This window comes from Drosophila obscura, unplaced genomic scaffold (genome assembly GCF_018151105.1).
Source record: "Drosophila obscura isolate BZ-5 IFL unplaced genomic scaffold, ASM1815110v1 contig_73, whole genome shotgun sequence".
NCBI lineage: Eukaryota > Metazoa > Arthropoda > Insecta > Diptera > Drosophilidae > Drosophila > Drosophila obscura.
Window position 1 is genome coordinate 5,938,558 of NW_024542865.1, and position 26,610 is coordinate 5,965,167.

The 26,610-nt window shown below is 41.0% G+C and overlaps 1 protein-coding gene across 7 annotated transcripts; it reads left to right on the top strand.

Moving 5' to 3' along the window:
- The first annotated feature begins 1,173 nt into the window (after positions 1–1,173).
- LOC111067092 (moesin/ezrin/radixin homolog 1) lies at positions 1,174–25,383 on the top strand. Of its 7 annotated transcripts, none has more exons than XM_022356126.2 (9): positions 1,174–1,381; positions 16,870–17,011; positions 21,780–21,959; positions 22,270–22,404; positions 22,613–22,639; positions 22,749–23,515; positions 23,603–23,990; positions 24,460–24,672; positions 24,749–25,383. In XM_022356126.2, the coding sequence occupies exons 2-9, from the start codon at positions 16,997–16,999 to the stop codon at positions 24,911–24,913; spliced, it is 1,890 nt and encodes a 629-aa protein (XP_022211818.1). In that variant the 5' UTR covers positions 1,174–1,381; positions 16,870–16,996; the 3' UTR covers positions 24,914–25,383. The 7 variants fall into 7 exon arrangements, with proteins under 7 accessions (XP_022211818.1, XP_022211817.1, XP_041451575.1 ...); XM_022356125.2 differs by lacking the exon at positions 1,174–1,381 and adding an exon at positions 4,079–4,181; XM_041595641.1 differs by lacking the exons at positions 1,174–1,381; positions 22,270–22,404 and adding an exon at positions 4,080–4,181.
- Positions 25,384–26,610: the final 1,227 nt, after the last annotated feature.

Here is a 26,610-nt window from a genome sequence, read left to right on the forward strand (position 1 = left end):
GTGTTGGCGGATTCCGGCATTGAATACACAAAATTTGCACAGCCAAAAGCCGAATGGAACCAAAATGCGCCCTCGGCATGCCACTCTGACGTCATCGTCTGCCGTTTGCCGCCAATCGTTTTCTCATGGTACTCGGGCTCTGTGTTTATTTATTTAAACGAGAAGAAAAAGCACAGCTGAATATCTTTACGCAAATGTTTTTGCATTTGACTTGCAGTCTTTTTCTTTTCGTTTGTTTTTCCTTCGCGAACTTGAAAATTGTCTTCAAGGGTTCTGTGGCACAGGAGATGTGGATTTATGTGGGATCCTCCATTTATGTTCAATTAATGAGATTTTAAAATTGTGGCGCTGTGAAAGATCTTCTAATTCAAAGGATTTTGGCCAAATAATAAACAAAAATTTGGGTAGTTTTTCCTGTTTTCTAAAACTTGAAAATATACCAAAGATCCTCAGACGTGGTAAAACATTCTTAACCTCAAGAATAATCGCTTTGAAAATGATACCAAATAGAAAATCCTTAAGATCGATTTATAAATATCAACGAAAAATTAACGACCACCCTATTACGGTACACTGTTGCTCTATTCGCTCTATCATTCTCTCCTTGGGGGATTTTTGAGTGTGCAACAAGTGTGCGGCGTCGTTTTGTTGTACCGTTTTTATGTTAATTAAAAAAAACTAGGTTTTTTGTTGTATTTTTTGTTGTTTGTTTCATGCTTGACTAGTTAAGCGGGCGGGCAGCGGCGCGTATAAGGGGAGGGGAGGAAAAAAAAGAGAGTAACTCAAACGTTACGTAATGAGAAAAAACGTTAAAATGCGGCGATGCTTTCAAATTTCCAAGTGGCCGGCGTTGCCACCTGATGCAAAGCTGCAGCCCCTCCTCCATTAAAACACTTGTTACGCTCTCTGGACATATTTCTCTCGCGCTCTCTCCCCCCGCATCATATCTTTTTAAAGCCGCGTGACTTGCTTTTTTCTCTCTCTGCCCTCTCTGCTTTTTGTTTGTTTGTTTGCCGATCATCCTCACTGTCTCTCCCCGTGCTGTGGGCATATCCATCGTTGCATTCGGACCCAAGCCGCAGCTTCGACTCCACTCATTTCGCATCCAACTTTTGCTACGTGCAGTTCGCAGCAGCCGCTGAGAGAACGAGAGAGAGAGAGATCGAGAGAGCAGCCGTCAACGCCGTGAGTGGGAGAGCAGCGTAAAGAAGAATCTACAAAAACGGTTATTTTTTTTTGTTTCGTGAGAGCAGCACCGCCCGCACCGCGTGCATCAGCTGGGTGAGAGCAGGAGAACCGAACCGCCGTCAGGCACCTGAACAAAATCCTATTTTCGTTGTATTTTGCACTTTTTGCGGCATTTTGTTTCCGAATTTCCCACGTAAGTAACTTTTTGTTGTTGTTATGCAGCCTGGCTTCTGCCGCTGCCGCCCTTCACCCACTTCCAGCAGCAGCAACATCGGCGGCGTCGTCGTCGTCAGCGCCAGCGCCAGCGTTAGCGACGACGCGTGAGAAATTAATCAGCTTCGTGACTCACAAAACTGCATTCGGGTATCCGGGGGACGTGGGCTGCTGCTTCTGCTTCTGCTGCTGCTGCTGTTCACTTAGTGGGTCAAACCGCAGGGGCAGCCGCTCGACCTCCAGCCGCCCCCCAGACGCTCACTCTCCCGCTCGCTCTCTCACTCTCTCAACCAGCCGAATGGTATCTTATCTTTATCTCTCTTTTGCACTTGCACAACTTGGCCATGGATGGGCTTTTACTTTTTGTGCTGCTGCTGCGACCGTCTTCTGGAAAGTGAAAGAAAGACAGAGCAGAGAGAGAGAGAGAGAGAGCGAGTGAGGGAGCTTAACCCTAGCCGGGGGTCATCCTTCGTTGAATTCGACCATTCGAGCAATAGATCATAAAACAATCATAAAAACAAACGTTTTTCATGGGATTTCCAAGAAGGAAAATATCGAATATTTATAGTAATGTTGGTATAAATCCACAAAATCGGGAAGATGTATTCCCAAATCATGTGGTCCTTCTAGGGTTAAAAGATGCGATTCCAGATTGGAACTTTCCAGAATAATTTGATTGACGAGACTTTTGAGTGGCTCTTGGACGAAGTTTCGAGTCCGAAGTATGGGGTTTAAGTGAGTCTTCGAAAGGGGTTGGGTCTGAAGATGGATTTGGGCTGGAGTTCGAATTGGGGATTCACAGGAATTCTCGTGCCCTACCCCTTAAAATACCCATCCGGAATTGCATTCCAGTCAACATTTATTGGTATAATAATTCAGTTTTGTGTTGGGTTTATTTTTCATTTGTGTTGCTTCACACTCTCAGAAAGATAACAGCAAAATGTTGTTTATTTTTTATCAATTTTCAAATTGATAAACTATTTTTTTTTTTGTTATTGTATTTCTTTAGAGCAGAGCAGCAGCATATTTCGCGTTTTTGTCGCGGGGGACTACGTAATGTTCTAATTTTGGTTTTGTGCGCTCCTCTGCTGTGGCTGTGGCTGCTATCTTAACACTTTTGGAGAAGCACACAGAGTCGTGGGCAGGATTTTTCAAGAGGTGGCGGACGGAGGGGGAGGGTCAGGAAGTGTGACATCAGGGCCGCTTGGCGATGAGTCCCCACCGCTGGTTACGCCACTGATCTCTGTCGTAATGTTGCACTTTTGGCATCTCTGGCCTGAGCTTTATAGAGAAGCAGTGGTGGGGGGGGGAGGTAACTGAGATAGAAATAGAGTGGGAAAAAATGTGAGTCACAGAGTAACAGCACTTGGGCTATAAGCCCTCGAGTGCGTGCGTCCGTTCGTCGTCGTCGTTGTTGTTGCTGTTTCTTAGAGATAGGCAGCCCATATCACACACTGTAGGAATGTATGATCCAAGGCCTCATAACCGCGGACACTCCTCGCCATATCGGTTATAGGATACCCTATATTAGAGTGATACTCTCCCTCTCTCTCTCTCTCTCTCTCTCTCCTGCTGCAATGATTGGCAATTTGCCAGTCACGCGTAAGCGTTGAATGAAACTGTATCTGAATTGCATAACACACGCATTATCTTATCGCAAAATAATGATTGATTTAATAACACGATTTCATACAGAGAGAGATAAACTCCACGATCCGATTACTGACCAAATGCAACAATCGATAATGGATATACCACGCCATAAACCGATAATATGCCCTGGCTGTGGTGATTCTTAGAGGGTATCCCAGCGCTCATCACACAAACGGCCAAACAGGAACATAGATATGTGTGTGTGTGTGTGTGTGTGTGTGTGTGAGATCTTATTTCCTGTACTATCTTTAAGCTCCCGACAATAATAGCAAAGCAACAGCAACAGCAACCGTCTTTGCTTCTCTCCACTCCACTCGACTCTTACGCTCTTGCATTGCCGCTCTCCACTCCACCCTCCCCACTCACCCGCTATTTTGCTAACGCGTTCGCTGTTGTCAACGCTGGAGCGGAAGAGCGCGCTAGCACACCCCCACCCCACACCTCGGCTAGCATTCTATGGCTTGCAAGAACCATATTCTACACTCTACTGTGCTTAGCTCCCTGTAATCGACACTCACTCGCCAATCTACTCTACTCTACAATCCACTCTGTCATGCAGTTTACTCACCACTCCACTCATCACTCCACACTGGCCCGTCCACTCTGCCAACTTGCTTTGAACTTCACTCACTCATCCACAGCAGCAGCAGCGCTCTCTCGCAAGCAGCGTCGCCAAAAGCTGAAGCCGCAGCAAGCAGCAGCAGCAGCAGCGGCGCAGCGCAGCGCAGCACAGCGACTGGCGCAGGCAGGCAGGCAGCCCCCAAAAGCCCCAAAGTTGAGACAGTCGCGACGGCGCGCTCGTTTCAAGCAGACGCGAAGTTTTTTTTGTTCTCTCACTCTCACTCCTCCCCCACCCTCCCCGAGTGTTTTTTTGCGTATATGCGTGTGTGTGAGTGTAAAACCATACGATCCGATCGATCGAACAAACAAAACTCTTACTCTCCCGCTCTCTCCAAAGGCACCAAATAAAAAATTTAAAAAGGAAAAAATACAAAAAAAAAAAAATTCAAAAAAGATCTTAACTTTTTTTTTCACAGTGGTTGTGTCTGTGTTACTCTCTTTCTGTGAGTGTGTGTGTGTGTAGGTGTATGCTGCACATGTGGATCAAAGAAAAAACAGAAATTGCGGTTCGTATTTTATTCAAAAAAAATTCAAATTCAAAACTAAAATCTGGTCACACTTAAACGGTATGCAAAATGCTCTTTTCTCCCCGCTCTCTTTCTCCCTCTGTGTGTGTGTGTGTGTGACTGTGGTGGCCAGTCGACGTCTTTTCTAAATTGACATACTTTCTAAAACGCCAGCCACAAATCTCTGACCAACACACTCACAGAGCGGGACAGAGCGGTAGCAGGTCCCCTAGGTGGCACTCATCCATCCTCCACCTCATCCTCCTGCCTCCTGTCTGCCTGCCTGGTTCCCCTTACCCCCCCACACAACACACAAACAAGTCGCCCCAAAAGCCGCAGAGATGGTTGACACTGGCGGTGGCAGGCAGCAACAGGTCCCGCGTCTTGTTTTGACCAAAAACTAACTGTACAAAAATGCCGTCAATCTACAGCTACGTTGGGGAAAAGACAGGAAAAAAAAATATACAAAAATGGTTAAACGGGCAGGAAAATGGGAAACCGGCATGGAAAATGGGATGTAAATGGGAATACGAGAGGAAAATGGGATGGGAGAGAGAGGGGAAAAATGACAGGAAAAAGATCCCGAAGGAAAGAGATCCAAATGGGGTATCCGACAGGAAAAGGAAATCTCCAAATGTAGACAACTGCAAGGAGAAAAAATCCAAATAAATATCCAGATCCATTTAATCCATACTTTTAGGGGAAACAAACCGAATTTAGCGGGATACGGTGTCCGTTGCCATACCGGATATAATTTGCCGTGAAATTTAACCGATAAGAGTCTGGCAAGTTGAATAGAAAATAAACAAAAAAGCGACAGAAAAATGATCCATCTACTTCCTGTTGAGGGGCAAAGGTATAAATGGATAGGAAGAATCATTTATCTTTTAATGGAAAAATCTTTAAATGGAATCCACTGATCCATTGATCAATATTCCATTCCTAAAATAATATAAAATGTGTTTGGAACTTTTTTCTTCGAAAAATAATACAATACAAATTATTTGGAGTTTGCCAAGTACAAGGTACAAGGAAAAGATTCCCATTTTGTATACACTTAATGCAACATGAAATCAACACCGCATATTATTATTGTCTTTATTAAGTGAAAGCAATTTATGTGCAACATAAAGTTCATTCGGATTTCCTTCCTTGGGCATTTTTAAAAATTCTTCAAAAATAAAGTTATTTTTGGCCAGTTTATTTTTTAATTGAAAATATAATGATATCTCTCACTTAATTAAAAAATTGGAATTTATGTGAAATTTCATGATCTTAAAATCCTTTTCGTAAGGAAAGCTCATCTTCAAAAACTTGAAGAGAGAGCGAGAAAGAGAGGACTCACTCTGCTAAAGCACGACGCCTGTCTGTCGCTCCACCTCCTCTGCCTCTGCCTCTACTAATGTTTCGCGCGTGTCTCAATGCATTTAAATTTGCTTTTAATTTTTTTTTTTTTCTTTTTTCAAAATAATAGAGCAATGCATAACTAACGTACATTTTCAACATTTTTAATGAACCTTTTATTTGCTCGTGTTTTATCAGGTGCATAAGCTCTGCCCATTCTCCCACTCTCTCTCTCCTAAAAAAAGAGTGAAAGAGAGAGAGGGAGCGAGAGTAAGTGGAGACTTGTCTAGTGAGAGAGGGCGGGAGGAGGGGGTTTAGTAGAGTATCCACTGGGCAGCGCTGGCTGGCGGGGCCGCATTGCTAAAATTCCATCGCCAGCTTTCTTTTGTAGCCGCTGTCGCTGCCCCTACCCCACAGTCGCTGCTTCAGCCTCCAAAAAGTTGAAGCTGCTGCTGCTGCGCGGCCGCACCCAACGGCAGCAGAGTTCTCTTCGCTACGATCTCTGAAGGTCAACGTAACTGTGATGATAGGCAAGGCAGATAGCGCGAGAGAGAGAGAGAGAGATCAAAAGAGAGGACAAAAAAAGAGTGATGATGGTGGAAGGGGAGGGGAGGGTAGGGTAGGGTAAGGTTGTGGTGTTCTAAAAACACTGCGATGACGCTTCATTGATTCTGAATAACTGTTAACTCATTTGCATAGACTACTCCACTCGTTCAACTCTTTGTTGTTTGCAATACCCTTTCACACACACAAAGAGAGAGAGAGATAGAGAGAGTGAGAGAGATAGAGAGAGGGAGAGAGATAGAGAGGGAGGCAGCATATCCATTCATTCAGTCCTGTCCTCTTGGTGTCACATAAATCATATTTGTGGGGAAAAACTTGTATTCCTTTCAAAGATATTCCCCGCACAAAAATTCCAGTAAAACATATCACAAGTAGCAGAAGCCACTTCCCCCTGCCCCCTCCCCTTCTTCTGTTTTTATTAATATTGTCATTAGCACGAAATCAATGCCGAAAATATGTCTAAAAAACAAAAACAAAAAAAAAAAAAAAAAAAGAACAAGAATGAGAGACGACAAATTGGACAGCAAAATAACAGGTTGAGTGAATGCCCATTAACCATAAAATATGCGCAGTTTTTGGGGTGTGTTAGTTGGATGGAACAGTTTTCGTTGAAAGGGTGGGGGTTTATTTAATTTTAAAAATATGTTAACAATATTTTTTTTATTAATATATTTAGGGATTTACATAAATATATCGATATATTTTCAATATTCTATTTATGCATGTACACCATTTCTGAGGTATCTGATCGATTTCTAGGGTATGCCACATATCGTTATTGAGTTTTTAACAATTTTCACCTTGTTCTTTGCGTTGTTCTTTTTTGTTGCTGAATTTTGCAGACGAAAGCTGTCGCTCTCTCCCTCTGTCTCTCTCTCTCTCTCTCTGTCTGTCTGTCTGTCGCTCTGTAAGACAAGCTTATGCAGCATCTACACGTACATGTGTAGCCTCTGGTCTCTTGTTTCAGTGTATTTCCGTGATTTTCTCTTGTTTTATTGTTGTTACATATGAAGAGGTAAGGTACAGTGTGTTTATAGATATCAAGGTATGGGCACGTTTTCACGTATGTGAATAAGCGGGAGGCGTGGCTCTGGCGGCAAAGCTATGAAAGGTAGAAGATCGTCCCGCCACAAGCTCATATTGCACTTTACACTCATTCTGTTATTTTACTCTCATTTTAATCGGATATTTACGGCTACTCCTCGTAGTCCATGCTCTTCCCCTCTCGTTTTCACTCCAAGAAAGGCTTCGTAGAGAGCCATGAGAGAGCGCACGATCTTTAGACGAGAGTGAGAGACGCGAGGCGACGCGACGCTGCTGTGTTTGTTGCGTCAAAGTTCAAGGTGTAAAAAATACGATAAATCTTTGCAAAGTACGAGACGAGACGTGTGTGTGACGTTAATAGCGGCGTCGTTGATGCCTTTTTAGAAATTGCTCAAAACCTGAGCTCATCATAGCCTTAGCCTTAGCCTTAGCCTCATATCGTCATTGCAGTCGTCGTCTCGCACACATTTAAAAATAGTCAATTATTAATTGAAGAAATGACTAATTGTACAATTGATTGTTTGAGATTTGTTCGAAGGTAAAGTGGAAGTCGCTTCGGAAATTAATTTTAACTGCGAATTGAAAATGGAATCTTACGTATGTGTGAGTGTGTGTTGTGTGTGGAGGGAATGAGTCAGGTGTCAGGTGGTTTGTTTTTTTTTCTGTGGAATTCATTTAAATTAAAGTGAAAAATATAAAGATTGAAAGTTAAGATGAGAGTGCAAATGCTTGAACATTTCCAACAAAGCTGATAAACGTCTAAGCTCTCGAGAGTTTTGTTAGAATGTGTCATGAGAACTTGTGTCTTTTATCTATAAAACATCAAACCAAAGCAAGATTTTAAACAGTGGGAATGAGGACAAAAACGAACCCTAAAGACCCTAAGGAAACTGTCCAAAATAAATAAATTGAAATGACATTTGTGTATGTTTTTTTTAAATGAATATTCCCTGGCTGTATCCTATGATTCTTATCCGCTCGACCAGTGCGACATACCGATAGATGATCATTTGGCAAAGCGGCGGATGTGCCATGCAATTAATCAACACTTCCGCTGCTTTTACAACACTGCACATTGCATTGTCATCTCTCTCTCGTCGCTCGTCTCTCTGATTTACCTTGTGTCATTCTGTCTGCGGTTCTCCCCCCCTACCGACTAAAAAGTGGCCCCCCCGCCGCGCCCCCCCGCCGCCGCCCCCGGCCCCGGCGGGCCCCCGCCCGCCCCCCCCCCCCCGGGCCCGCCCCCCCCCCCCCCCCCCCCGCCCCCCCCCCCCCCCCCGTTCAGTGCGCGAGCAACCCGGGGGTGCTAATGGCTTACACTCATGTTGTGTCTTGTTGTGTGTCTGTGCATGTTTATCTCTCAAATTATCTCTGGTCGGGGGGGCCCCGGCGCTCCCCCCTCGTTTTTTTTTTTTGTTTATCGAATTGTAATCATCTTTCAGCAGCAGAAAATTTAGTTGCCATGGCTCTTGTGTTTTACTATTTTTAATGTGGTTTTAATGGCAACAATTTTTGTTTGTTTCGTTTACGTTTTTTTTTTCTCTGCCTTTTTTGCTGCCTGTGTGCACATTTTCATTAACGCTTATTTTGTTAATGGCTTTTTTGTTTCGAGACCTCTAGGTCTCGGCCTCCTCCTCCTCTTTCTGCTTATACATACATACCTATGTACATGCTCGTAAATCAATCAATCATAACAGAATATTGGTCAAATGGTGGAGATATGTGTGCGTGTCGCGTCTGCGGCCGATTGATAGGTAAATAGTATTTCAATTGCCATTACTTTTGCTTTCTTTTGCAGTAGATTGGATTATTTTATTGAAGGTCAGAATAATTAACTATTAAATGAAGTTGACTTGATAGTATTTATGGGAAAAAAACTGAAGGGAATTTACCTAAAGAAAGCCCAACCAATCGAAAGCGTATCGACTTGATCCAAAAATTATGGAAGAAGTGAAGCAGTTGAAGAAGAAAATTGAAAGAGTAACAATACAAAAAAAAATGCAACTAAATAATATCGATTTAGTAGAAAAAAAAATGCTCCATCAATATTCATCAATTTGTTTAGTAAACTTGTGGCTATAATGCGAATTTTGCCTTACATATAAGATGATATTTATTAATTTAATGAATTAAATCTAGTAGTATGAATCATGAATCGACAACAAGGCTATTTTTAGTATTTTAATGGAATTCCTAAACTAAGCTTTGACATGATCAAATGTGCTCGGTGTGTGCTCTATGACTCGTCTGACTCTCATTTTTAATAAAGTTTATAAGTCAAGACAACAATTGGAAGTTTAGCGGGGTGAGGGATGCAGAGAGGGAAACAATGAGTGCACATTAACGTATGCATAACCTCAAAAGCTCAATGTCACGCATATTATTTACTCTTCTACCTTCAGGCAGAGTAGAGTAGAGTCAAGTCGAGTCGAGTCGTCGCAGCGTTAGTCGACTCGTAGTCGTATCTCTATGCCCTTCCCCTCACCCCGCAACCGTCATCGTATATCTATTGTCTCTATTTAAAATGGGGATGGAAATGGGGGGCCCCCCTACACCGCCGTCATTTAGTGCTGCTAATAATATTTGCACGAGTGTTTTGTGGAAGGTAAAAATGAAATGAAATTAGCTAACAAGCAAAGGCTGCTCTGCCTCTCTCTCTCTCTCTCTGTCTGTCTGTCATAAATAAGTTGCAAATAATATACGAACGAGGGACATAAAACTCTGAGTGTGTCTCTATGTGTGTTTATTTCGCATTCGTATCTCTGTTGCATCATAAAACATGCCTCGACGCACACACAGTGCATGCAAATTGTCTATGTTTCATAATATACACCATGGATCGTATTGGATTTGATTGTCTTTCCGTCTTTGCGTCATTCGTCATTCGTCTTTCCATTCCATTGCGAATCGGTATAATAATTGTCAAAAATTGAAAACGAAAGCATTTTTATCCAACAAGTGGGCGACGCTGTTTTTTTTGTGGCCCAATAAATCAAGTGCTTGCGGATGAGTAATTTACATGCCATGTCGTCTATGCCTACGGCGGTGGTGACTGTACCTCTCCCCGTACCGAGGTACTCATCCAAAGAATACAATCTCTGGGGGCCGCTGGATAACTGGTTTTTTTGTTGTTGTTTGTTTGCTGTTTATTTCTCTTACTGATACGACAAGTTGTAGTTTTGTTTTTGTTGTTTTGTTTTTGTCTTTGGAATGTTTTTAGCGATGATTAATACCCGTTAGTATTTCCATTTGGCGAACCTGTAGAATGTGTGCTGCAGCCGGTGTTGGGCAATTTTTGTGGCATTTAAGATGGGAATTTCCGTTTGGTACTCACTAATTGCATGTGGTTGGGGATAAATCACTCAAAATTGAGTGGGGCTAATGCACTTTGGCGGCATAAAATGGGTTTAGTTTGCATTGGAAATTGTATTGGGCAAGTACTGAAAGTGCTTTACTCTTACAAATCCCTTCGGAAAAGCTTTTTCTGAAGAAAAATATTTACTATTAAGTAAAGGTGTTAGAAAACTCTGTAAATGCAATTTTACCAGTCGATCATGACAAGTTTTTTTAAAATCAGTGTTGTAGAGATTTATGATTGCAAATCTACATCCAAACAGTGTTGAAAAACTCAATGAATCCACATTTTTCACACAATCAGTGTTGGAAAAAGTGTTTAAACGTGTACTTACTTCCAACTTGTGAGTGTTGATAAATTGATAACAGCAAACACCTCATGAGTGTTGGTAAAGGCAATAAAGACCGAAATCTGATTAAATTTCCGGCATGTGCCGCCGCCATCGACTCTTTATCGATTCCAAGACGATGTCTTCGATGACACAACCATGCGACCATGCGACCCAATTGTCGTGTCCCTGACGCTCGCAATGTACCCAATTCGTGTATTTTTTTATTTGTACTGAATTTTCTGTAGTGTTTGTTCTGTTTTGTAGTACAAGATATCCGACCGCCCTATCACTGGGAGCAGCATAAGCAGAAGTAGGAGGAGCAGGCTCCGTTCCATTCCATGCTTTGGTTGGTGTCTATTTGCCAATTTCTAATTGTTTTTCAAGCGTGCGAGTGTGTGGGTTCGCTTGTACGTTCTTGTGATTATTCGAGGTATGAGGTATATAAAATATTTTTAGGCCGATTGCCACATGCGAGACCCAAACGACACACGAATGTGTGTTTCTAGATAAGATATGCACATGATATTCACCCGCACCGCAGTGTGTTTGTAAACGCAGTCCCAGAGGCGAGGAATCGAGGAGTCGGGGAACGGAAGTGGCTTTGACACAACATTAACTTGAATTTTACTACAATTTTTGGTAGGTACGTCTGTCGAGCCACACAAAAATCGTGCACTTTAATTTTGATTGCCACAGCAACAGCAGACGGTAGATGGCAATCGACAGTCGGTAACCGATTAACAATCATATACACACACACACACACACACACACACAACAGTTGCGGTCAATCAAGTAGGAATGCAATTATATTGGCTTATCAATAGTTTGGAAATTGCTGGAAATAAAAGGGTTTAAGTGGGGGTTTAATGTTCATTAGACAACAATGGTAAAGTAAGGATCCTTCAGTGTTAAAGTAAGCAAAATTAGCTATACAAATTATTGAAAATATAAATAGAATGTGGCCGGCCACTGCCACTTTTGTGGTATTTTTAATCTAATTAAGATTATAAATTCAATAGCAATGAAAAATTCTACTCATATTTTCCCTTTTTTGAATACCAAAATAATTATGTGTGGTTTTCCCTAAAACTTTCCATTGATTGACTTCACTTAGAGTCCAACCAACCAACCAACCAAACATTCAAATTATTTGTCAAATGCCCTTCACAACCACCAGATGATGATAAACCAACAAAACCAACAAAACAACAAACAGTTTTCTCTGACAGTGTCTCTCTTGTTTTTTTTTTTTTTTTTTTTGATTTCGGGGTGTGCGTGTGTTTTGCATGACAATTGAAAAAAACAATTAGCGGCAATCTATGGGATATATCGTGTATCGATACGATAGAGAGCTTACACAATACGAGTAACATTTAGCCACGAAAATTGTTGTCAGGGGATGGAATCGAATGGGAGATGGTATGGGATCATCGAGGCCAAAATCAGATGTAAGCTGAAAGCCACGTTAACTATGTGAATTTTATGGGGGTTTTGTCTTGAGCTAAAAACTTGATTAAAGCCACTTTATGTCTGATCTTCTTTGATCAAGTGTTGGTAAATGCCAAGAATGTTTTGGTAAATGTCATTCTTTATTTTAAGCCACAAGTAAAGCCAGTTCTGTCTTCTAGTCGCATAAACTAATATTCTTCTCTGTAATTTGGTCACATTAAAGCATTACAAGCTATTGAACGAGTCGGTAAATGTTATAGGCATTGCAATATTTAACCTTAGTGTTGCAATATGCCATCTGCATTCCCTTACCAGTGTTAAAAACCATCTATGGTGTTTGTTAAGCCACGGCAATCTATTTTTTCGTTCTATAATCTCTTCAGAGGAGCATCCATTCATTTCCAAAGACTAATTATGTCTATGAGTTGGCGAAATAATATCATGAGAAAGAAGAGAAAATATCATGACAGGCAGCAGGAATTAACCAACGAACGAAGGAACGAGAACCCGTGAATAAACATACGTGTAGATATCTGAGGCGGGAAATGCTTAATGTATTTGCGTGCTGTGTTAATTGTGGCAGCGATGGGCAGCGATGTCTGATGTCTTTCTTTTTGCCCCCCCCCCCCTGCGCTCAATGGGTGAGGTGTCTCCTCATCATACTATTTTCTCACCCTCTCAGCCCCTCTCGGTTGTCTTTCTGTCTGTCAGTGTTGGCTGTCTCAAAAATTATATTTTCTTTACGTGCGCGATTCTGTTTGTCGACGGTATCTGGAACATTTAAGGCTAATTTGCTTCATTAAATTGTCACATTTGTTATTATGCTTTTTCTTGACGTCAAGCTGATGAATGATTCTGCTGTGGCCCAAATAGGGGGTATGCTAGACCAAACGGAATAGTGAATGGAGCGGCAAGTTCTCTGAGGAATGTTCCACATTCCAGTCCAGGGGTATTTTCAATTCCAGATCTTTATTTATGTCTGTTGGAAGTGCCACCAGTTGATGAATGGCTCCTGTAATTTGTGTGTGTCTTTCTGTTTTAATGAACAACTGGCAAGCGTTTAGATAAGCAGGGAAATACATATACTTGGGATATATATTCCATTCTAATGTAATTAAGATTTCTCCCTGCTGTTTCGTTTGTGTTTTCATTTCCATTGCCTCTGATTTTCATTCATAAAAGTATATGTATGTACGTCCATATATGTATCTTCTATCGTACAAAAAATATAGTTTACCTGGTCAGGTTTTTTATATTTTTTTGTTTGTTTTTTTTTTTTTATTTTTGCTTTTTTTTCGCTGTGGATACCGCCGGTTGATTGCCTTCGTGGCAGCGCATTTTAATTATTGAAAACGTGGAGGGGGAAAATCAGCACGCCATGAAAACAGAAGAAATACCATAAAACCAGATAATAAAGCGAGTCTTTTAGAGGATCGAAGTTGGGGATACACTTGAAGATTTATAGATTTTTATTTTTTTGTCTTTTTCTTTGAATGATTAGATTCTATGGTCTACATATCATATAGTGATGGGATAGTAGAGATTGAAAAAAAAAACAATGGGAGAAAACGAGATAAAAAAGATTCCGACTAAAAATTAATTCAAAAATAATTAAATTTAAAAAAAAAATACCAAAATGGAATAAATAATATATATATATATATATATTAGTAAATATTTAAAAAAAAATGTTCTACTCTTCAGTTAATTCCAAATGAAGAAAACTCTTTTTTTTTCTGCCTTGCCAACAATCAGCTTGTAGTCGGAGTAACCTCTTTGTGGCTCGACAAATAATTGTTTGAAAATTAAAAGTCAAACAGAAAATGAACGCCAAAGTGGAAGAAGAAATAATTTTATTTGCTGCTCATTTAATATGATGGGGCTGGTCGAAAGAGAAACCCCAAAGGAAAGTAAAAGCAGAGAGATAGAGAGAGAAAGAGATGGATACGATGATGTGTGATGGTTGTGTGTTTGGACTTTACTTGCGGGTAATTTTGATGGAATGGATTTTAAAATGCGTTGCGTTGCGTTGCGCATAGCATACGCAATAGCCGGTCCAGTTGTCCAGTCCAGTCGCCAGGTCTTTGTCGCTTATTTCGTGTGCGTGTGCCATCCATCGAAGCGATGGCTGTGTTCCGGTGGCCAAACAATAAACGTGATTTCTGTTGGCTCTGGCTCTGGCTCTCTGTGTTTTCCATTTCCATTTTGTGTTTAAATTTGAACTCATTAATGTAGTTAATGGATATTAAACACAAACCGGCACAAAACAATGCTCTTAAAGGGGGGGGCTGTGGCGGGCAGCAGGAATCTCGCTATTTGGAGACACAAAACACACACAAGAGAGAGAGACAGACAGAGAAGAGAGAGAAACTGAACAATTATTATGTAAACGTTTGTGTTTAACTGAATGAATGATTTTCGTGGCAGAAGAAGGAGGTGGTGGAACGGAGGGCAGGCGAATAATGGTCTGTAAAGCCATTCATTAACCAACAAAAAAATATAATAACGCAAGAGTTGGTCAGCTGCAGCCGCAGCGCATTGACAGCATTGTTACAGCTCAATTGCATTTTCTAACAGTGTTGTAAAGTGGGGGAAAAAAGTTGTATGGCTTAGAACACAGGCAAAAAATTGTTTTTAAATCATTTGCGGCCAATACACCAGAGAGAAAGAGAGACAGGAAGAGCGAAAGAAGGGAGAGTAAATTCTTAACTAAATAAATAATAAAAATGCAATTAATTTTCGAGGAAATGTAGATACGTCATACCACCAGCTATATAGAGTAGAGTACAGGATGCACTGAATCGCAAGTTGCATGGCTTGAATTGAGCTATTTTGTGATTCACTCTCCACTCGATTGAGCGCGCAAACGTAACACCCGTGGCATTCTCTCGCAGAATCAGGCCAAAGGAATTTTTGCGGCTTGTTGATTAGCGCAAAGCGAACGCCAACAGCAACACCATTCAGAAGCAGGCATGAGCTCATTCAGTTTATTTTTTTTTTTTGTTATTTTATTTGGATACAACGTGGTGGAGTGGAGTGCTGTGTGCTGCGTCGCGAAAGCCCTCTTCAAGTTCACGCGCTGGCGATAATAAATGCCTCCGCATGATGTCATCATTTTTGTGCGCCCAAAAACCCAAAAGAAATCATCATCTAATAATTTGATTTATTTGCATTTCATGGGAAGTAACAGGAAACGAAAACGACATGAAGCAGGAAGTATCCCTTTGGATATCCCTTCAATCGATGGTTTTCTATGAGCGTATGCGATTCGTTGCAACTGCCCCATTGACGTCATGTGGCTTGTGGTCTTGCCTCTCCCCTCCCCCCGATCCACACTGATCTCTCTGTTGCTACCACAAGTTTAAATGTCAAATTGTAAGCGAGATTTAATTGGATTTTCGTACATACATGTGTACACATATTTGTTTTGAGGCCATATTCCATATTCTTCCATTCCCAAAAATAGAATGTTTGCGCCTCAAGTGCAAATTACTCAAAAATGGTGGAGGGGAGGGAGGGGTAGAAGCAAACACTTTGTAATAACAAATGAATAAATACTCGAAAGATGGCGTCAAAATGTTGAAAAGTATGTCTTACCTTTTATAGCAGATGCTTTTAATGGGGCGTTTTGTTTTAGAGTTTGCAAATATCAGTTTCAGTGCTGTACAACGCATTTGGCAGTGTTGCATAGCATTTACAGTCTTTTCCCCAACTATATTTAAACGTAATTTGAGGAATTGAAGTTGCGAAACACGTTTTGGTTTAACTGCAAATCGAATGCTCACGAAATTCAAGAATGCTAAAATCTCTTCAAACATTTTGCACTCTTACTATAATTTCCCTATAAATAAATGAACAAATTATACATACATATATACATATGTGTATATTTATCACGTGCTTCCCTTGTGGTCACATCTGCGGGTCTATAATGATATTTATGATTTCACCTGGCATTTTGACAACAAAATGCAACACACAGAAATCCCCACACTGATGTGTCTGATTTCGTGTGACAGTTGGATTGGTGGAATGATGGATATATGTATGTATATGTACATTATATATTTTCTGTGGCGTTCAAAGTCTCTCTCCGCTGTCAAACATTTATTTTGTCGTTGGTTTCTTTAATTGATAAAAGCGAGCAGCACTTCCTAATGGGCGGAAATGGTCGAGGGGTTCATGGGCGATGGTGGGGAACTCAAAAGTCTCAAAATATCACGAAAAGTAACGCCATTTGGCATGCCCCCTTGCTCTTGAACCACACAAAATGGGCAGATAAAATGTTTCCTAAGCCAAAATAAATGAGAGAAGTACTCCGCATGATTCGGAGGGTTTCATCTAATAATTTGCCTGTACATCATGTGGAGATATTTTAGGGTACAACTTTTGACAGAATTCTATAACTGATTCATAGTCTGATTATCTCGTTTTGTTTTGTAGAACTCTGAGTAATAATACCGCTCTATAAATCATATAAAAAGCTTTACTTTAATGCTCTGGTGCAACAGTTGTTGGCAGTCCCTTCGGGTCTGTGGTGCTTTTCGTTTCTGTCACTAAAGAAATTAATTTTCTGTTGTTATTATTTTGTTTTGCAGTTTGAGACTCACCTTCCAGCACTAAACGAAGCAAAGAAGCAGCCAAACACGAAGAAACCTCCACGAGGACTCCCCTAAAAGCAGCATTTCGCTTTCCCCCCAACAGTAAAGGAAAAGAAGCCGGAAAATGTCTCCCAAAGCGGTAAGTGTCTCCATAAAGAAAATCGGAAATTACCATAGGTGAAAGGCAACCGCTGTGTCATAATTGAACGAAAAAAAACCCCAGCCTTTTGGGGTTTAAAAATGGCATAATAAAACTAAAGAAAAATATTCCATGATTAGGGGGTGCGTCTGTCCTGCGTAAAGTCTTCAACGAAAACTAAACCATAAATCAGAAGACAGAAAAAATCCTACACTGATACCCATAGCGGAAACCCAACCGATAGAGACGAAGAAATTCTTTTTTTTTCGTGGTAAATTATTATAGATTATGGGGAGGGCAGGTATTATATCTGTCATCAGGTGTGCCAGTTTGGATTATCAAAACACTCGAACAAACGAACGTACATAGATACTGCCGCCTGCCTGCAATTGTCGTCAAAGGAGATCCATCTCTGAATTGATAGTTTGGATAAGGACGTCATTGCAGCTGACTGCTGACGTCTTGCTAATTGAATTTATTGGTAATAATTTTTTTGGGCTTAAAGATAACCCCTCGACGACGTCATTGATATGACGGCATACGCATAGACACACACACAACAGACACTTGAACATAAAGAGAACATTTGACCATGGCCCTGAGACGACAACTACTACTCCTTGCCATGTTTTCTGTTGCTTTATTTTTGATTGACGGAAGCAGGGATATCTAGATCTGGAGAGCGAGAGACTCTGTAGCTGGGAATGACAGCAGTAGTAGCTCCCTGGGGAGTCGGTTCTTATCGGTAGACGATGACAACTTTTTAATGATTTTTTGAGTATATTTTGTGATGACTGATTGATGGATTGAATGAAGCGATGGTTTTTGTTGGGGGTTCTAATCGATCCTCACTACGCGATCATGTGAACGAAGGCAAAAATGAAAAAACAGAAAAAAACCGGGAAACAATTTTTATAATTTTCTGAAAATTTTTGCGTTTTAACGAGTCACGCGACTTGCGGTATACGCCCATCGGTTGGCCATCGTCTTAAGTATCTTTCTATATCTGCAAAATGTATGTATGTGAATAAGTGCTACCACTCGTATGGGCTTTGCAGATAATCCCCATATACATACAATTTTCACTGTATATTTCCTATCTATCTTCTAGGTAATCCCCTAACTTCAATATAATCCCCTAACTTCTGGGCAATCGTCTATCTCTAAGGTCTATTCATTCTTATCGTCTCGAATGAAAACGCTTTCGCCCCAGTGTATAGAGTAGTGGAACCATAACTTTCCCTTTTTCCTCTGCCCAGTCTATATAGTTTTCACATTCATAGTTTTTCCACCGCTCTCCACTCTCTATAACGAGTATGCGATTATATACATATATATTCGCTGTGTGTGTGTGTGTGTTGTTGGGTGTTGGGGTGTGGGGTGGTTCGGTGGGTTAATTGCTGGCTTCAATAAAAAATCGAACTGACAGGCAACGCGTCGTATGATTGACGCTGATTTGTTTGCCTTATAATTCAGGTCTGGCTCTATCTATCTATCTATTTTTTTGTTGACCTTTACGGTCACCATCTGACAGACAGACGGACGGCCGAATAGACACTTAACTGCCAGTCAGAATGCTGAATGTTGAGGCAGTGTCAGGTTTTATTTTTTATTTTTTTTGTCCGTTGTGTTGTCTAATTTTAGATGCATAATTAACATGCAATTTGACAATCGGAACAACGGCGATGACGATGCCCTCAGGGCGGCACCCCAAGCCAGCCACCCTTCGCCTCTCTGTCTCCCTCTCCCATTGGGCAAGCACACAAATTTAGTTCAATTTTTTTTGTATTTTGCTTTGTTTTTCCAGCATTTTCTTTTCCCCCCACAACGGCTTTCTTTCTTTATTTCTTTGTGTCTTTTGTATCTGTTTCGGTTTGCTGTGTTTGGCTTACAAAACGTGCCTCGACTTTTCCATTTTCCTCAGTTGCCGCTGGACAACAGAACCGTATCGAACTTCGTTGCGTTCGTCGTCGCTGCTGCTGCTGTTGCTGTTGCTGCTGCATTCGCGCATTGTTTGTGTGTTCCCCTTTTGTACACGACATATTTTCCAACGACACGCACGGACACATTATTTTTTGCCGAAACAAAGCGCTATCAAAATTCAAAAACTACTGAGAAACCCCTTCGCGCCCAGAATGGTCGTCGTCTCCGACAGCCGTGTCCGTATGCCCCGCTACGGCGGAGTCAGTGTTAAGCGAAAAACGGTTCGTGTTTTCCTTTCTTTGTTTTGTTTTTTGTTTTTATTTTGTTGGAGTGTCTACTGCTGTGCTGCTGCTGCTGCATTTATAGGGTTTCCCTTTTTAAGGAACAATGCCAGAACTGAATCTGTAGATACCCTTTATAGATGTAGCAAAGGAATCGATTGGGTGGGGGGTGGTTGTTTTTTTCCCTCTATGGTCGATATAGCGACCAGTGGCGATTGCGACAGAGAAAAAGAGACGATGGGGCAAGAGCTAAAATGAGATTCAGACTAAAAAGGATATATAACAAAATATGGGAACAAGAATAAAATATAAAACTTAAAATATATATTAAAAGTAAAAGAACAAATTTAAATATACAACATAAACCATTCATAAAAAATATAAACATTAAAATATATGCTAAAAGTAAAAAGAAAATTAAAATATGCAACATAAACCATTACAAAAAATATATAAAATTTAATCAAATATGTCTGAAACAATTTACAAAATAAAACAAATAATAAAATTAAATTAAATAAATAATTAAAATACATATGAATAATAAATTAAAATTTATAAAATTTAAATTTAAATTTAAAACTCTGAAAATCGCACAACTAGATATCTTCACAGCTGAGTGACTCTCTACTGAAACAGAACGACAAACTGAGTATCTGTCAAGTCATCTGTTGATTTCGATATCCGATATTATTTTTACCACCGATAATTCTCTGGCAAAACTCATAATACCCTACTTTATAGGGTGTATGGGAAAAATCAAGTCATGTTTTGGTCAGAACTGGTTATATGCTCCCCACTTCCGTTTCGGTGGATGGGGGTTTCTGCTGGTGTTATGTGCTTCCCGTTCGGTGGACAGACCAAACCAGACCAGATCAGGGGGATGGGATAGGGTGACGGGGCAGAGGGTGGGGTGTGACTGACTGACTCTCTGTTGAACAGAGTGGAAAACAACGAAACAAACGGCGCAGCAACGTTGTTGCATTAACCCAAAAACGTTAATTGGATTGAAATGAAAAACGTTTTCAATTTCCTAGCATTGTGTCACGTTTGATTTGCATTCAGCGACTGGAAAACAAAGCCAAACAATAAACACAACAAAAAACAAAAACAAATGGAACAATGGCAAAAAAAAATCACAAAATGTGGGGGATCCATTCAGTGATGAAATCCAAGTAGAATCTTTGAAAAACTTTCGCCGCTTTAATATTCCAAGATGGAACCAACCAAGACACACTTTTTAATCCCTTCTGAGTGATACGAAGATTGCCAATAAATTAAATAAATAAGTAAAAAACATATGAATAATAAATGAAAATTTATAAAATTAAAATTTAAAACTATGAAAAATCGCACAACAAATTTGGATTACAGTTAAAGGAAGTTTAAGCAATTTTATAGGAGTCTTTGATTATCCACTAGACCAGAGGGAAACGGACCTAAAATCCATTTTTATTTAACATACCAAAAAATTAAGAAAACAAGGAAAACTAGATTTCCCCTTAGTTGATTGCTCGTATTTCTTGAGTGTGTTCCTTAGCAGCTGGAAAAACCTGCTTAGAAATCTTGGGGTTCTTGGGTGTTCTGCTCTGCTCTTCATGTTTTCCACCTGTCCGCCCACGAGAGAGTGAGTGCAAGGAGAGAGAGAGAGAGGGAGAGCATGTGCCATTTTCCATTTGGCAAACAAGTTCTTGGCTTTGAATCGAATCGAGAATGGAGAATTAACTCTGGTTGTCATTTATCGACAATCGTGCCATGTCGCTCTCGGCTTTCGTGGATTAACGGGACTTGGCGTCATACTAAAACATGTGGCACGTGTCATACTGATTGGCTGGTTTTTCTGTTTCTGTTTCTGGATTGGATTTGTTTCGATTTGCTTTTGCATAAGGCTGCATTCGCCAGCTTTCGACTCGAACGCACGTTTTTGCTAGGCGCGCAAAAGGAAAGCTTGCGGAAAAATCACGCTCTACCGAGGGAAAAGCAACAACAACAGAATTACAAAAAAAAAAAAGAAAATCAATCAGGCATGACACCCAAAGCCAGCAAACAGAACGTACGAGAAAGAGTGTGACGCAGCGGACCGACAGTCCGGCTGGACAGCGCTGCGGGTTATACAAGTTGGCAAAACACCCATACAGAAAGCAATAGAGAGAGTGAGAGAGAGAGAGAGAGAGAGAGCGAGCGTAATGTGTATCTGTGTGCGTTTTGTCACTTGACCAATTTTCCCCCTGTGGGAATGGGGGGGAAAGATAGATCATAGGTGACTGGGTTGACTGTGGAAGAGAGCCAGCCCCTACGCCCCGAGAGAGAGAGAGAGAGGAGAGAGATGCATGGTCAATGCGCGTGAAGCTATCAAACTGTGTGGCAACTGTACTTCTCTCCGCTGTTATGAATTCTCCCCCCGGATAAATATGGTGATGGGTGAAAAGTGCAGAGAGACAATTTATAGCAGACATTCGCTTTTGGGAATTATGGGAAATGTTTACATAGATTCATGTATTTTTAAAACTAATCAAAAAACTAAAAAATGTATCTTTTATTTATGTTTGGTTTTTGTTTTGCAGCTGAATGTGCGCGTCACGACCATGGACGCCGAACTGGAGTTTGCCATCCAGTCGACGACGACGGGCAAACAACTGTTCGATCAGGTGGTCAAGACGATCGGCCTGCGTGAAGTTTGGTTCTTTGGTCTTCAATATACCGACTCCAAAGGCGACTCCACATGGATTAAGCTGTACAAAAAGGTAAAGCACATTGAAAGATGTAAGATTTTTATTTTCAGGGGTATCCCTTGATATATGTCAATAATCAGATGCATTTTTATATATAAAAAAAAAGAAAAAGAAAAAAAGAAAAAAAAAAAAAGAAAAAAAAAAGAAAAGAAAAAAGGAACAGTAACAGTTTTTTTTAAATGCATTCTTTTTTTTTTTATTTATAATTGTAATTATAATCTATAGTAATGTAAATATAAATGTATTTTTAATTTTTAATAATATAAATATAAATGTATTTCTAATTTTTTAATAATATAAATATAAATGTATATAATAATAGCCCGAATCGCCGGCCATAAAGACCATAAAATATTTGAAACGCGTAAAGAAATATGTGGACAAGCGGACAACCAGCGATAACAATGGAGTGCATCATTCAGAGACAAGCGAAGAGGATGACGATGCCGATGATATGGTGGGCAGAAGAGAGATCGAATCTATTGACTACCTACCCCACCCCCAAGCGAGAATCCCCTAGAATATTGCTAGAATACAAATAGAATAGATTTCCGTAGAGTATTGCCTGAGGAAGTTACAGACTTGCGGCTGTTATGCGCTACTCTTTTATGTTTACTAATAAGATCTTTTGTCTGTATAATTAATTATTCATGCTGCGCAAAAAGACTGGATCAATGCCGTTTTCCACATGGGTAACGAGAGAGAGTCAATCCTCTTCATTCCACTCATCTCCATTCTAATCCGTTCTAATTCGTTCGTTCATGTTAATAATAAAATTTGGTTTTATTTTGTTGGTTTTAGGTCATGAATCAGGATGTCAAGAAGGAGAATCCATTGCAGTTCAGATTCCGTGCCAAATTCTATCCGGAAGATGTTGCCGAGGAGCTCATACAGGACATCACATTGCGGCTGTTCTATCTGCAGGTGAAGAATGCCATATTGACCGACGAGATCTATTGTCCGCCCGAGACGTCCGTACTGCTCGCCTCGTATGCGGTGCAGGCGCGTCACGGGGATCACAACAAGACCACCCACACAGCCGGCTTCTTGGCGAACGATCGCTTGCTGCCGCAGCGTGTGATCGATCAGCACAAGATGTCCAAGGACGAGTGGGAGCAATCGATAATGACCTGGTGGCAGGAGCATCGCAGCATGCTGCGCGAGGATGCCATGATGGAGTATCTGAAGATTGCCCAGGATCTGGAAATGTATGGCGTCAATTACTTTGAGATCAGGAACAAGAAGGGCACCGATCTCTGGCTGGGCGTCGATGCCCTCGGCCTGAACATCTATGAGCAGGACGATCGACTGACGCCAAAGATTGGCTTCCCGTGGTCCGAGATCCGGAACATCTCCTTCTCCGAAAAGAAGTTCATCATCAAGCCGATCGACAAGAAGGCCCCCGACTTTATGTTCTTTGCCCCACGCGTTCGCATCAATAAGCGGATCCTGGCCCTCTGCATGGGCAACCATGAGCTGTACATGCGTCGTCGCAAGCCCGACACGATCGATGTGCAGCAAATGAAGGCGCAGGCGCGCGAAGAGAAGAATGCCAAACAGCAGGAGCGGTAAGTGATTGCCTAAACTCGACTTTAATTCGATTCCCAATCCTAATCGATTGCTGTACCTCTGCCTCTGCCTCTGCCTGTTAATAGCGAAAAGCTTCAACTGGCGCTGGCCGCTCGCGAACGTGCCGAAAAGAAGCAGCAGGAGTATGAGGATCGCTTGAAGCAAATGCAGGAGGAGATGGAGCGCTCGCAGCGCGATCTGCTCGAGGCCCAGGAGATGATCCGACGGCTGGAGGAGCAGCTGAAGCAGCTGCAGGCCGCCAAGGATGAGTTAGAGCTGCGCCAAAAGGAGCTGCAGGCGATGCTGCAGCGCCTCGAGGAGGCCAAGAACATGGAGGCCGTTGAGAAGATCAAGCTCGAGGAGGAGATCATGGCCAAGCAGATGGAGGTGCAGCGCATCCAGGACGAGGTCAATGCCAAGGACGAGGAGACCAAGCGTCTGCAAGACGAAGTCGAAGAGGCACGACGCAAGCAGGTCAGTGGGGAATTGGGAATGAATTTGGGAATTACGTACATATATCTATAGCTACTCCCTGTCTGACCCAATTTGATAAGCACTTTAATCAAAGGTTCCAAAAGGCAGGGCCATAATTTTGATAAGAGAAATTATTTGGGTAATTTCGATTGTTAGACGAGATTATGCGAGAATGGCAGCAGCTCCATAAACGGATAGGAGTCCATTCGATAAACAAAGAGGCCAGATTCAAGAAGCTTCTACGCGAAAATGCTGCTATACCTGTAGCCATATATAGAATCATTATTCTCTGATTTAATTGAAAGCTTCCCCTCAAATATAAGACAGATATTTTTTTTATGTAGAATTAAATGAATAATGGAATTTATTTACCCAAAGACAGTTGCATTTTCGTTGTCAATATTCGTTGCAACTGCTTGCTTCTCCTTCTTGCTTTGCTTTAAATAAATAATTACTGTTTATTGTACAGGCTGAAGCTGCTGCCGCATTGCTGGCTGCATCGACAACGCCGCAGCATCATCATGTGGCCGAGGATGAGAACGAGAATGAGGAGGAGCTGACGAATGGCGATGCCGGTGGCGATGTATCACGCGACCTGGACACTGACGAGCATATCAAGGATCCCATCGAGGATAGACGCACGCTGGCCGAGCGCAATGAGCGCCTGCATGATCAGCTTAAGGTATGCAGCAACTGAAACACTCAATTTCCTCGAAAGAATTTGTATTTTATATTTTATATTCTTCTCCGTTTGTCAGGCCCTGAAACAAGATCTGGCGCAGTCGCGGGATGAGACGAAAGAGACGGCAAACGATAAGATTCATCGGGAGAATGTGCGTCAGGGACGTGACAAGTACAAGACGCTTCGCGAGATCCGTAAGGGCAACACAAAGCGTCGCGTTGATCAGTTTGAGAACATGTAAAGAAGCAGCTGCACGCACGCACCGCAAGCCCCCGGACTCTCTTGGACTCTCTCGTCAAAAAAGAGAGAGAGATGGACAGCGAAGAGGAGTCTCCAAAAAGAAAGAGAAAGATATAGAAAGCAGAAAGAAGAACAGCAGAACAGCAGAAGCAGAACAGCAGAAGAAAAAGAAGAGAAAGAAACAACAAATATAATTCCGGTCGTTGCGACGATGACCCTCTAAAATCTACAAATCTACAAGAAATATTCGCAAAAAGTTCTATCCCCCCTAACCTGAAAGTTCCGTATAAATTTCAGATATTCCTTGTTTTCTGAGAAGCTTGTATAGAAGAAAAACAAAAATCCACAACATTAAAAAAACGATAGAACACAGCACACAGATACAGATACAGATAGAAATACCCTAGAGACAGACACACGCCCTCGACGATGATACATCTATGAGAAAGGACATTCAATCAACAGATCACAGTCAAAACTCAACAATCACTTCAATCAAACAATCAATCAGTCGAGAATATTACCCATTTTGAAACGCTAGAAACACAACACACAAACAAACAAATTAAACACCACAAATACAACTACAACAACAAACAACAACTATTTGCATTTTTTTCCCCCGTTATAATTATTATTTTTATTATTATATAATTACTATTTTTTTTTAAATTTGTATAATTAAATAAGAACTTGATTTATTGTTTCTTAAAAATAACTTGAGAAGAGAGCAAACAAAACAAAAACAAACAAACAAACAACAACAACAACAGAGAAACAAAAAATATATTATATAAAATATTTTTCTTCTTTTTAATCATATTTTTGTTTTGAAAGAAAAAAGATTCTTCAAAAAAATACAAAAAAAAAAAACAACAACAACAACAAAACAAACAAACGAAACACAAGAAAAACCATCAAAAACTATTGTGAAAAAAACCAAACAAAAAGTTTTTAAATTAAACAATAAAAATGTAAAAACAACAAACAAATATTTCGACAAAAATTCTAAGGAAAATCTTTTGAACTATTCAAAAACAATTCATCCTTTGGTTTATTGGCAGAGGTTTTTTTTCGGGAGCTGTGACGCAGAACGTAGATTGCTGCTTTGATATGGAAGATCATTATGGTTTCAGTTCAGTAGTTTTTGCGATGAAATAACCCCAAAGTCATGGGGAAGTTGGCAAGGCAAGGGGAATTTTCGGCGGTGATCTAGTTGAAGTTTTAAGCTTGTCAATCGATCAAATGCGAGCGATTCCTCCATCCCAAGCGGCAGTGCGAAAGAAAAATGCTCTGGCGTTGCTGTGCTGCTCGAGAGAGCACACATTCCATGTGGGAAAGCGATTTCGAGAGCATATTGCTATGGAATGTGTGTGCACGAATTGTGTGTTTTGTCGGCTGGGCAAAAGACAGTATTTACACGCTAGGTCCTCCGTCTTCTGGTTCCATTTGTGGGTAATGCTGTACTATTACTCTCAATAGTCTCGCGCCTGAGACTGCATGGTTCGAATTTTGACCAGCACCAATGTGTGTGGCTGCTGTCACAATTCTGGGCTCTGCCTTGGCTCTTCCATGCAGGCAAAGGGAGGCATATCACAGCGAAGAATCACTTGCAAACGAGAATCAAAGAGATCCATGATCTCTCCACAATTGCCAAGTCTGGCTTTAGGCCCCATATGATGTACGCCAGAGGGAGGA

What these genes read in the sequence shown, in the direction of transcription:
- LOC111067092 (XM_022356123.2), top strand. Translation starts at nt 19,147, where the DNA reads ATGGTCGTCGTCTCCGACAGCCGTGTCCGTATGCCCCGCTACGGCGGA. An exon ending in TCAGTGTTAAGCGAAAAACG is followed by an intron (nt 19,216 to 21,779) that starts GTTCGTGTTTTC and finishes TTTGTTTTGCAG; the next exon opens with CTGAATGTGCGCGTCACGAC. An exon ending in AATGCCAAACAGCAGGAGCG is followed by an intron (nt 23,516 to 23,602) that starts GTAAGTGATTGC and finishes GCCTGTTAATAG; the next exon opens with CGAAAAGCTTCAACTGGCGC.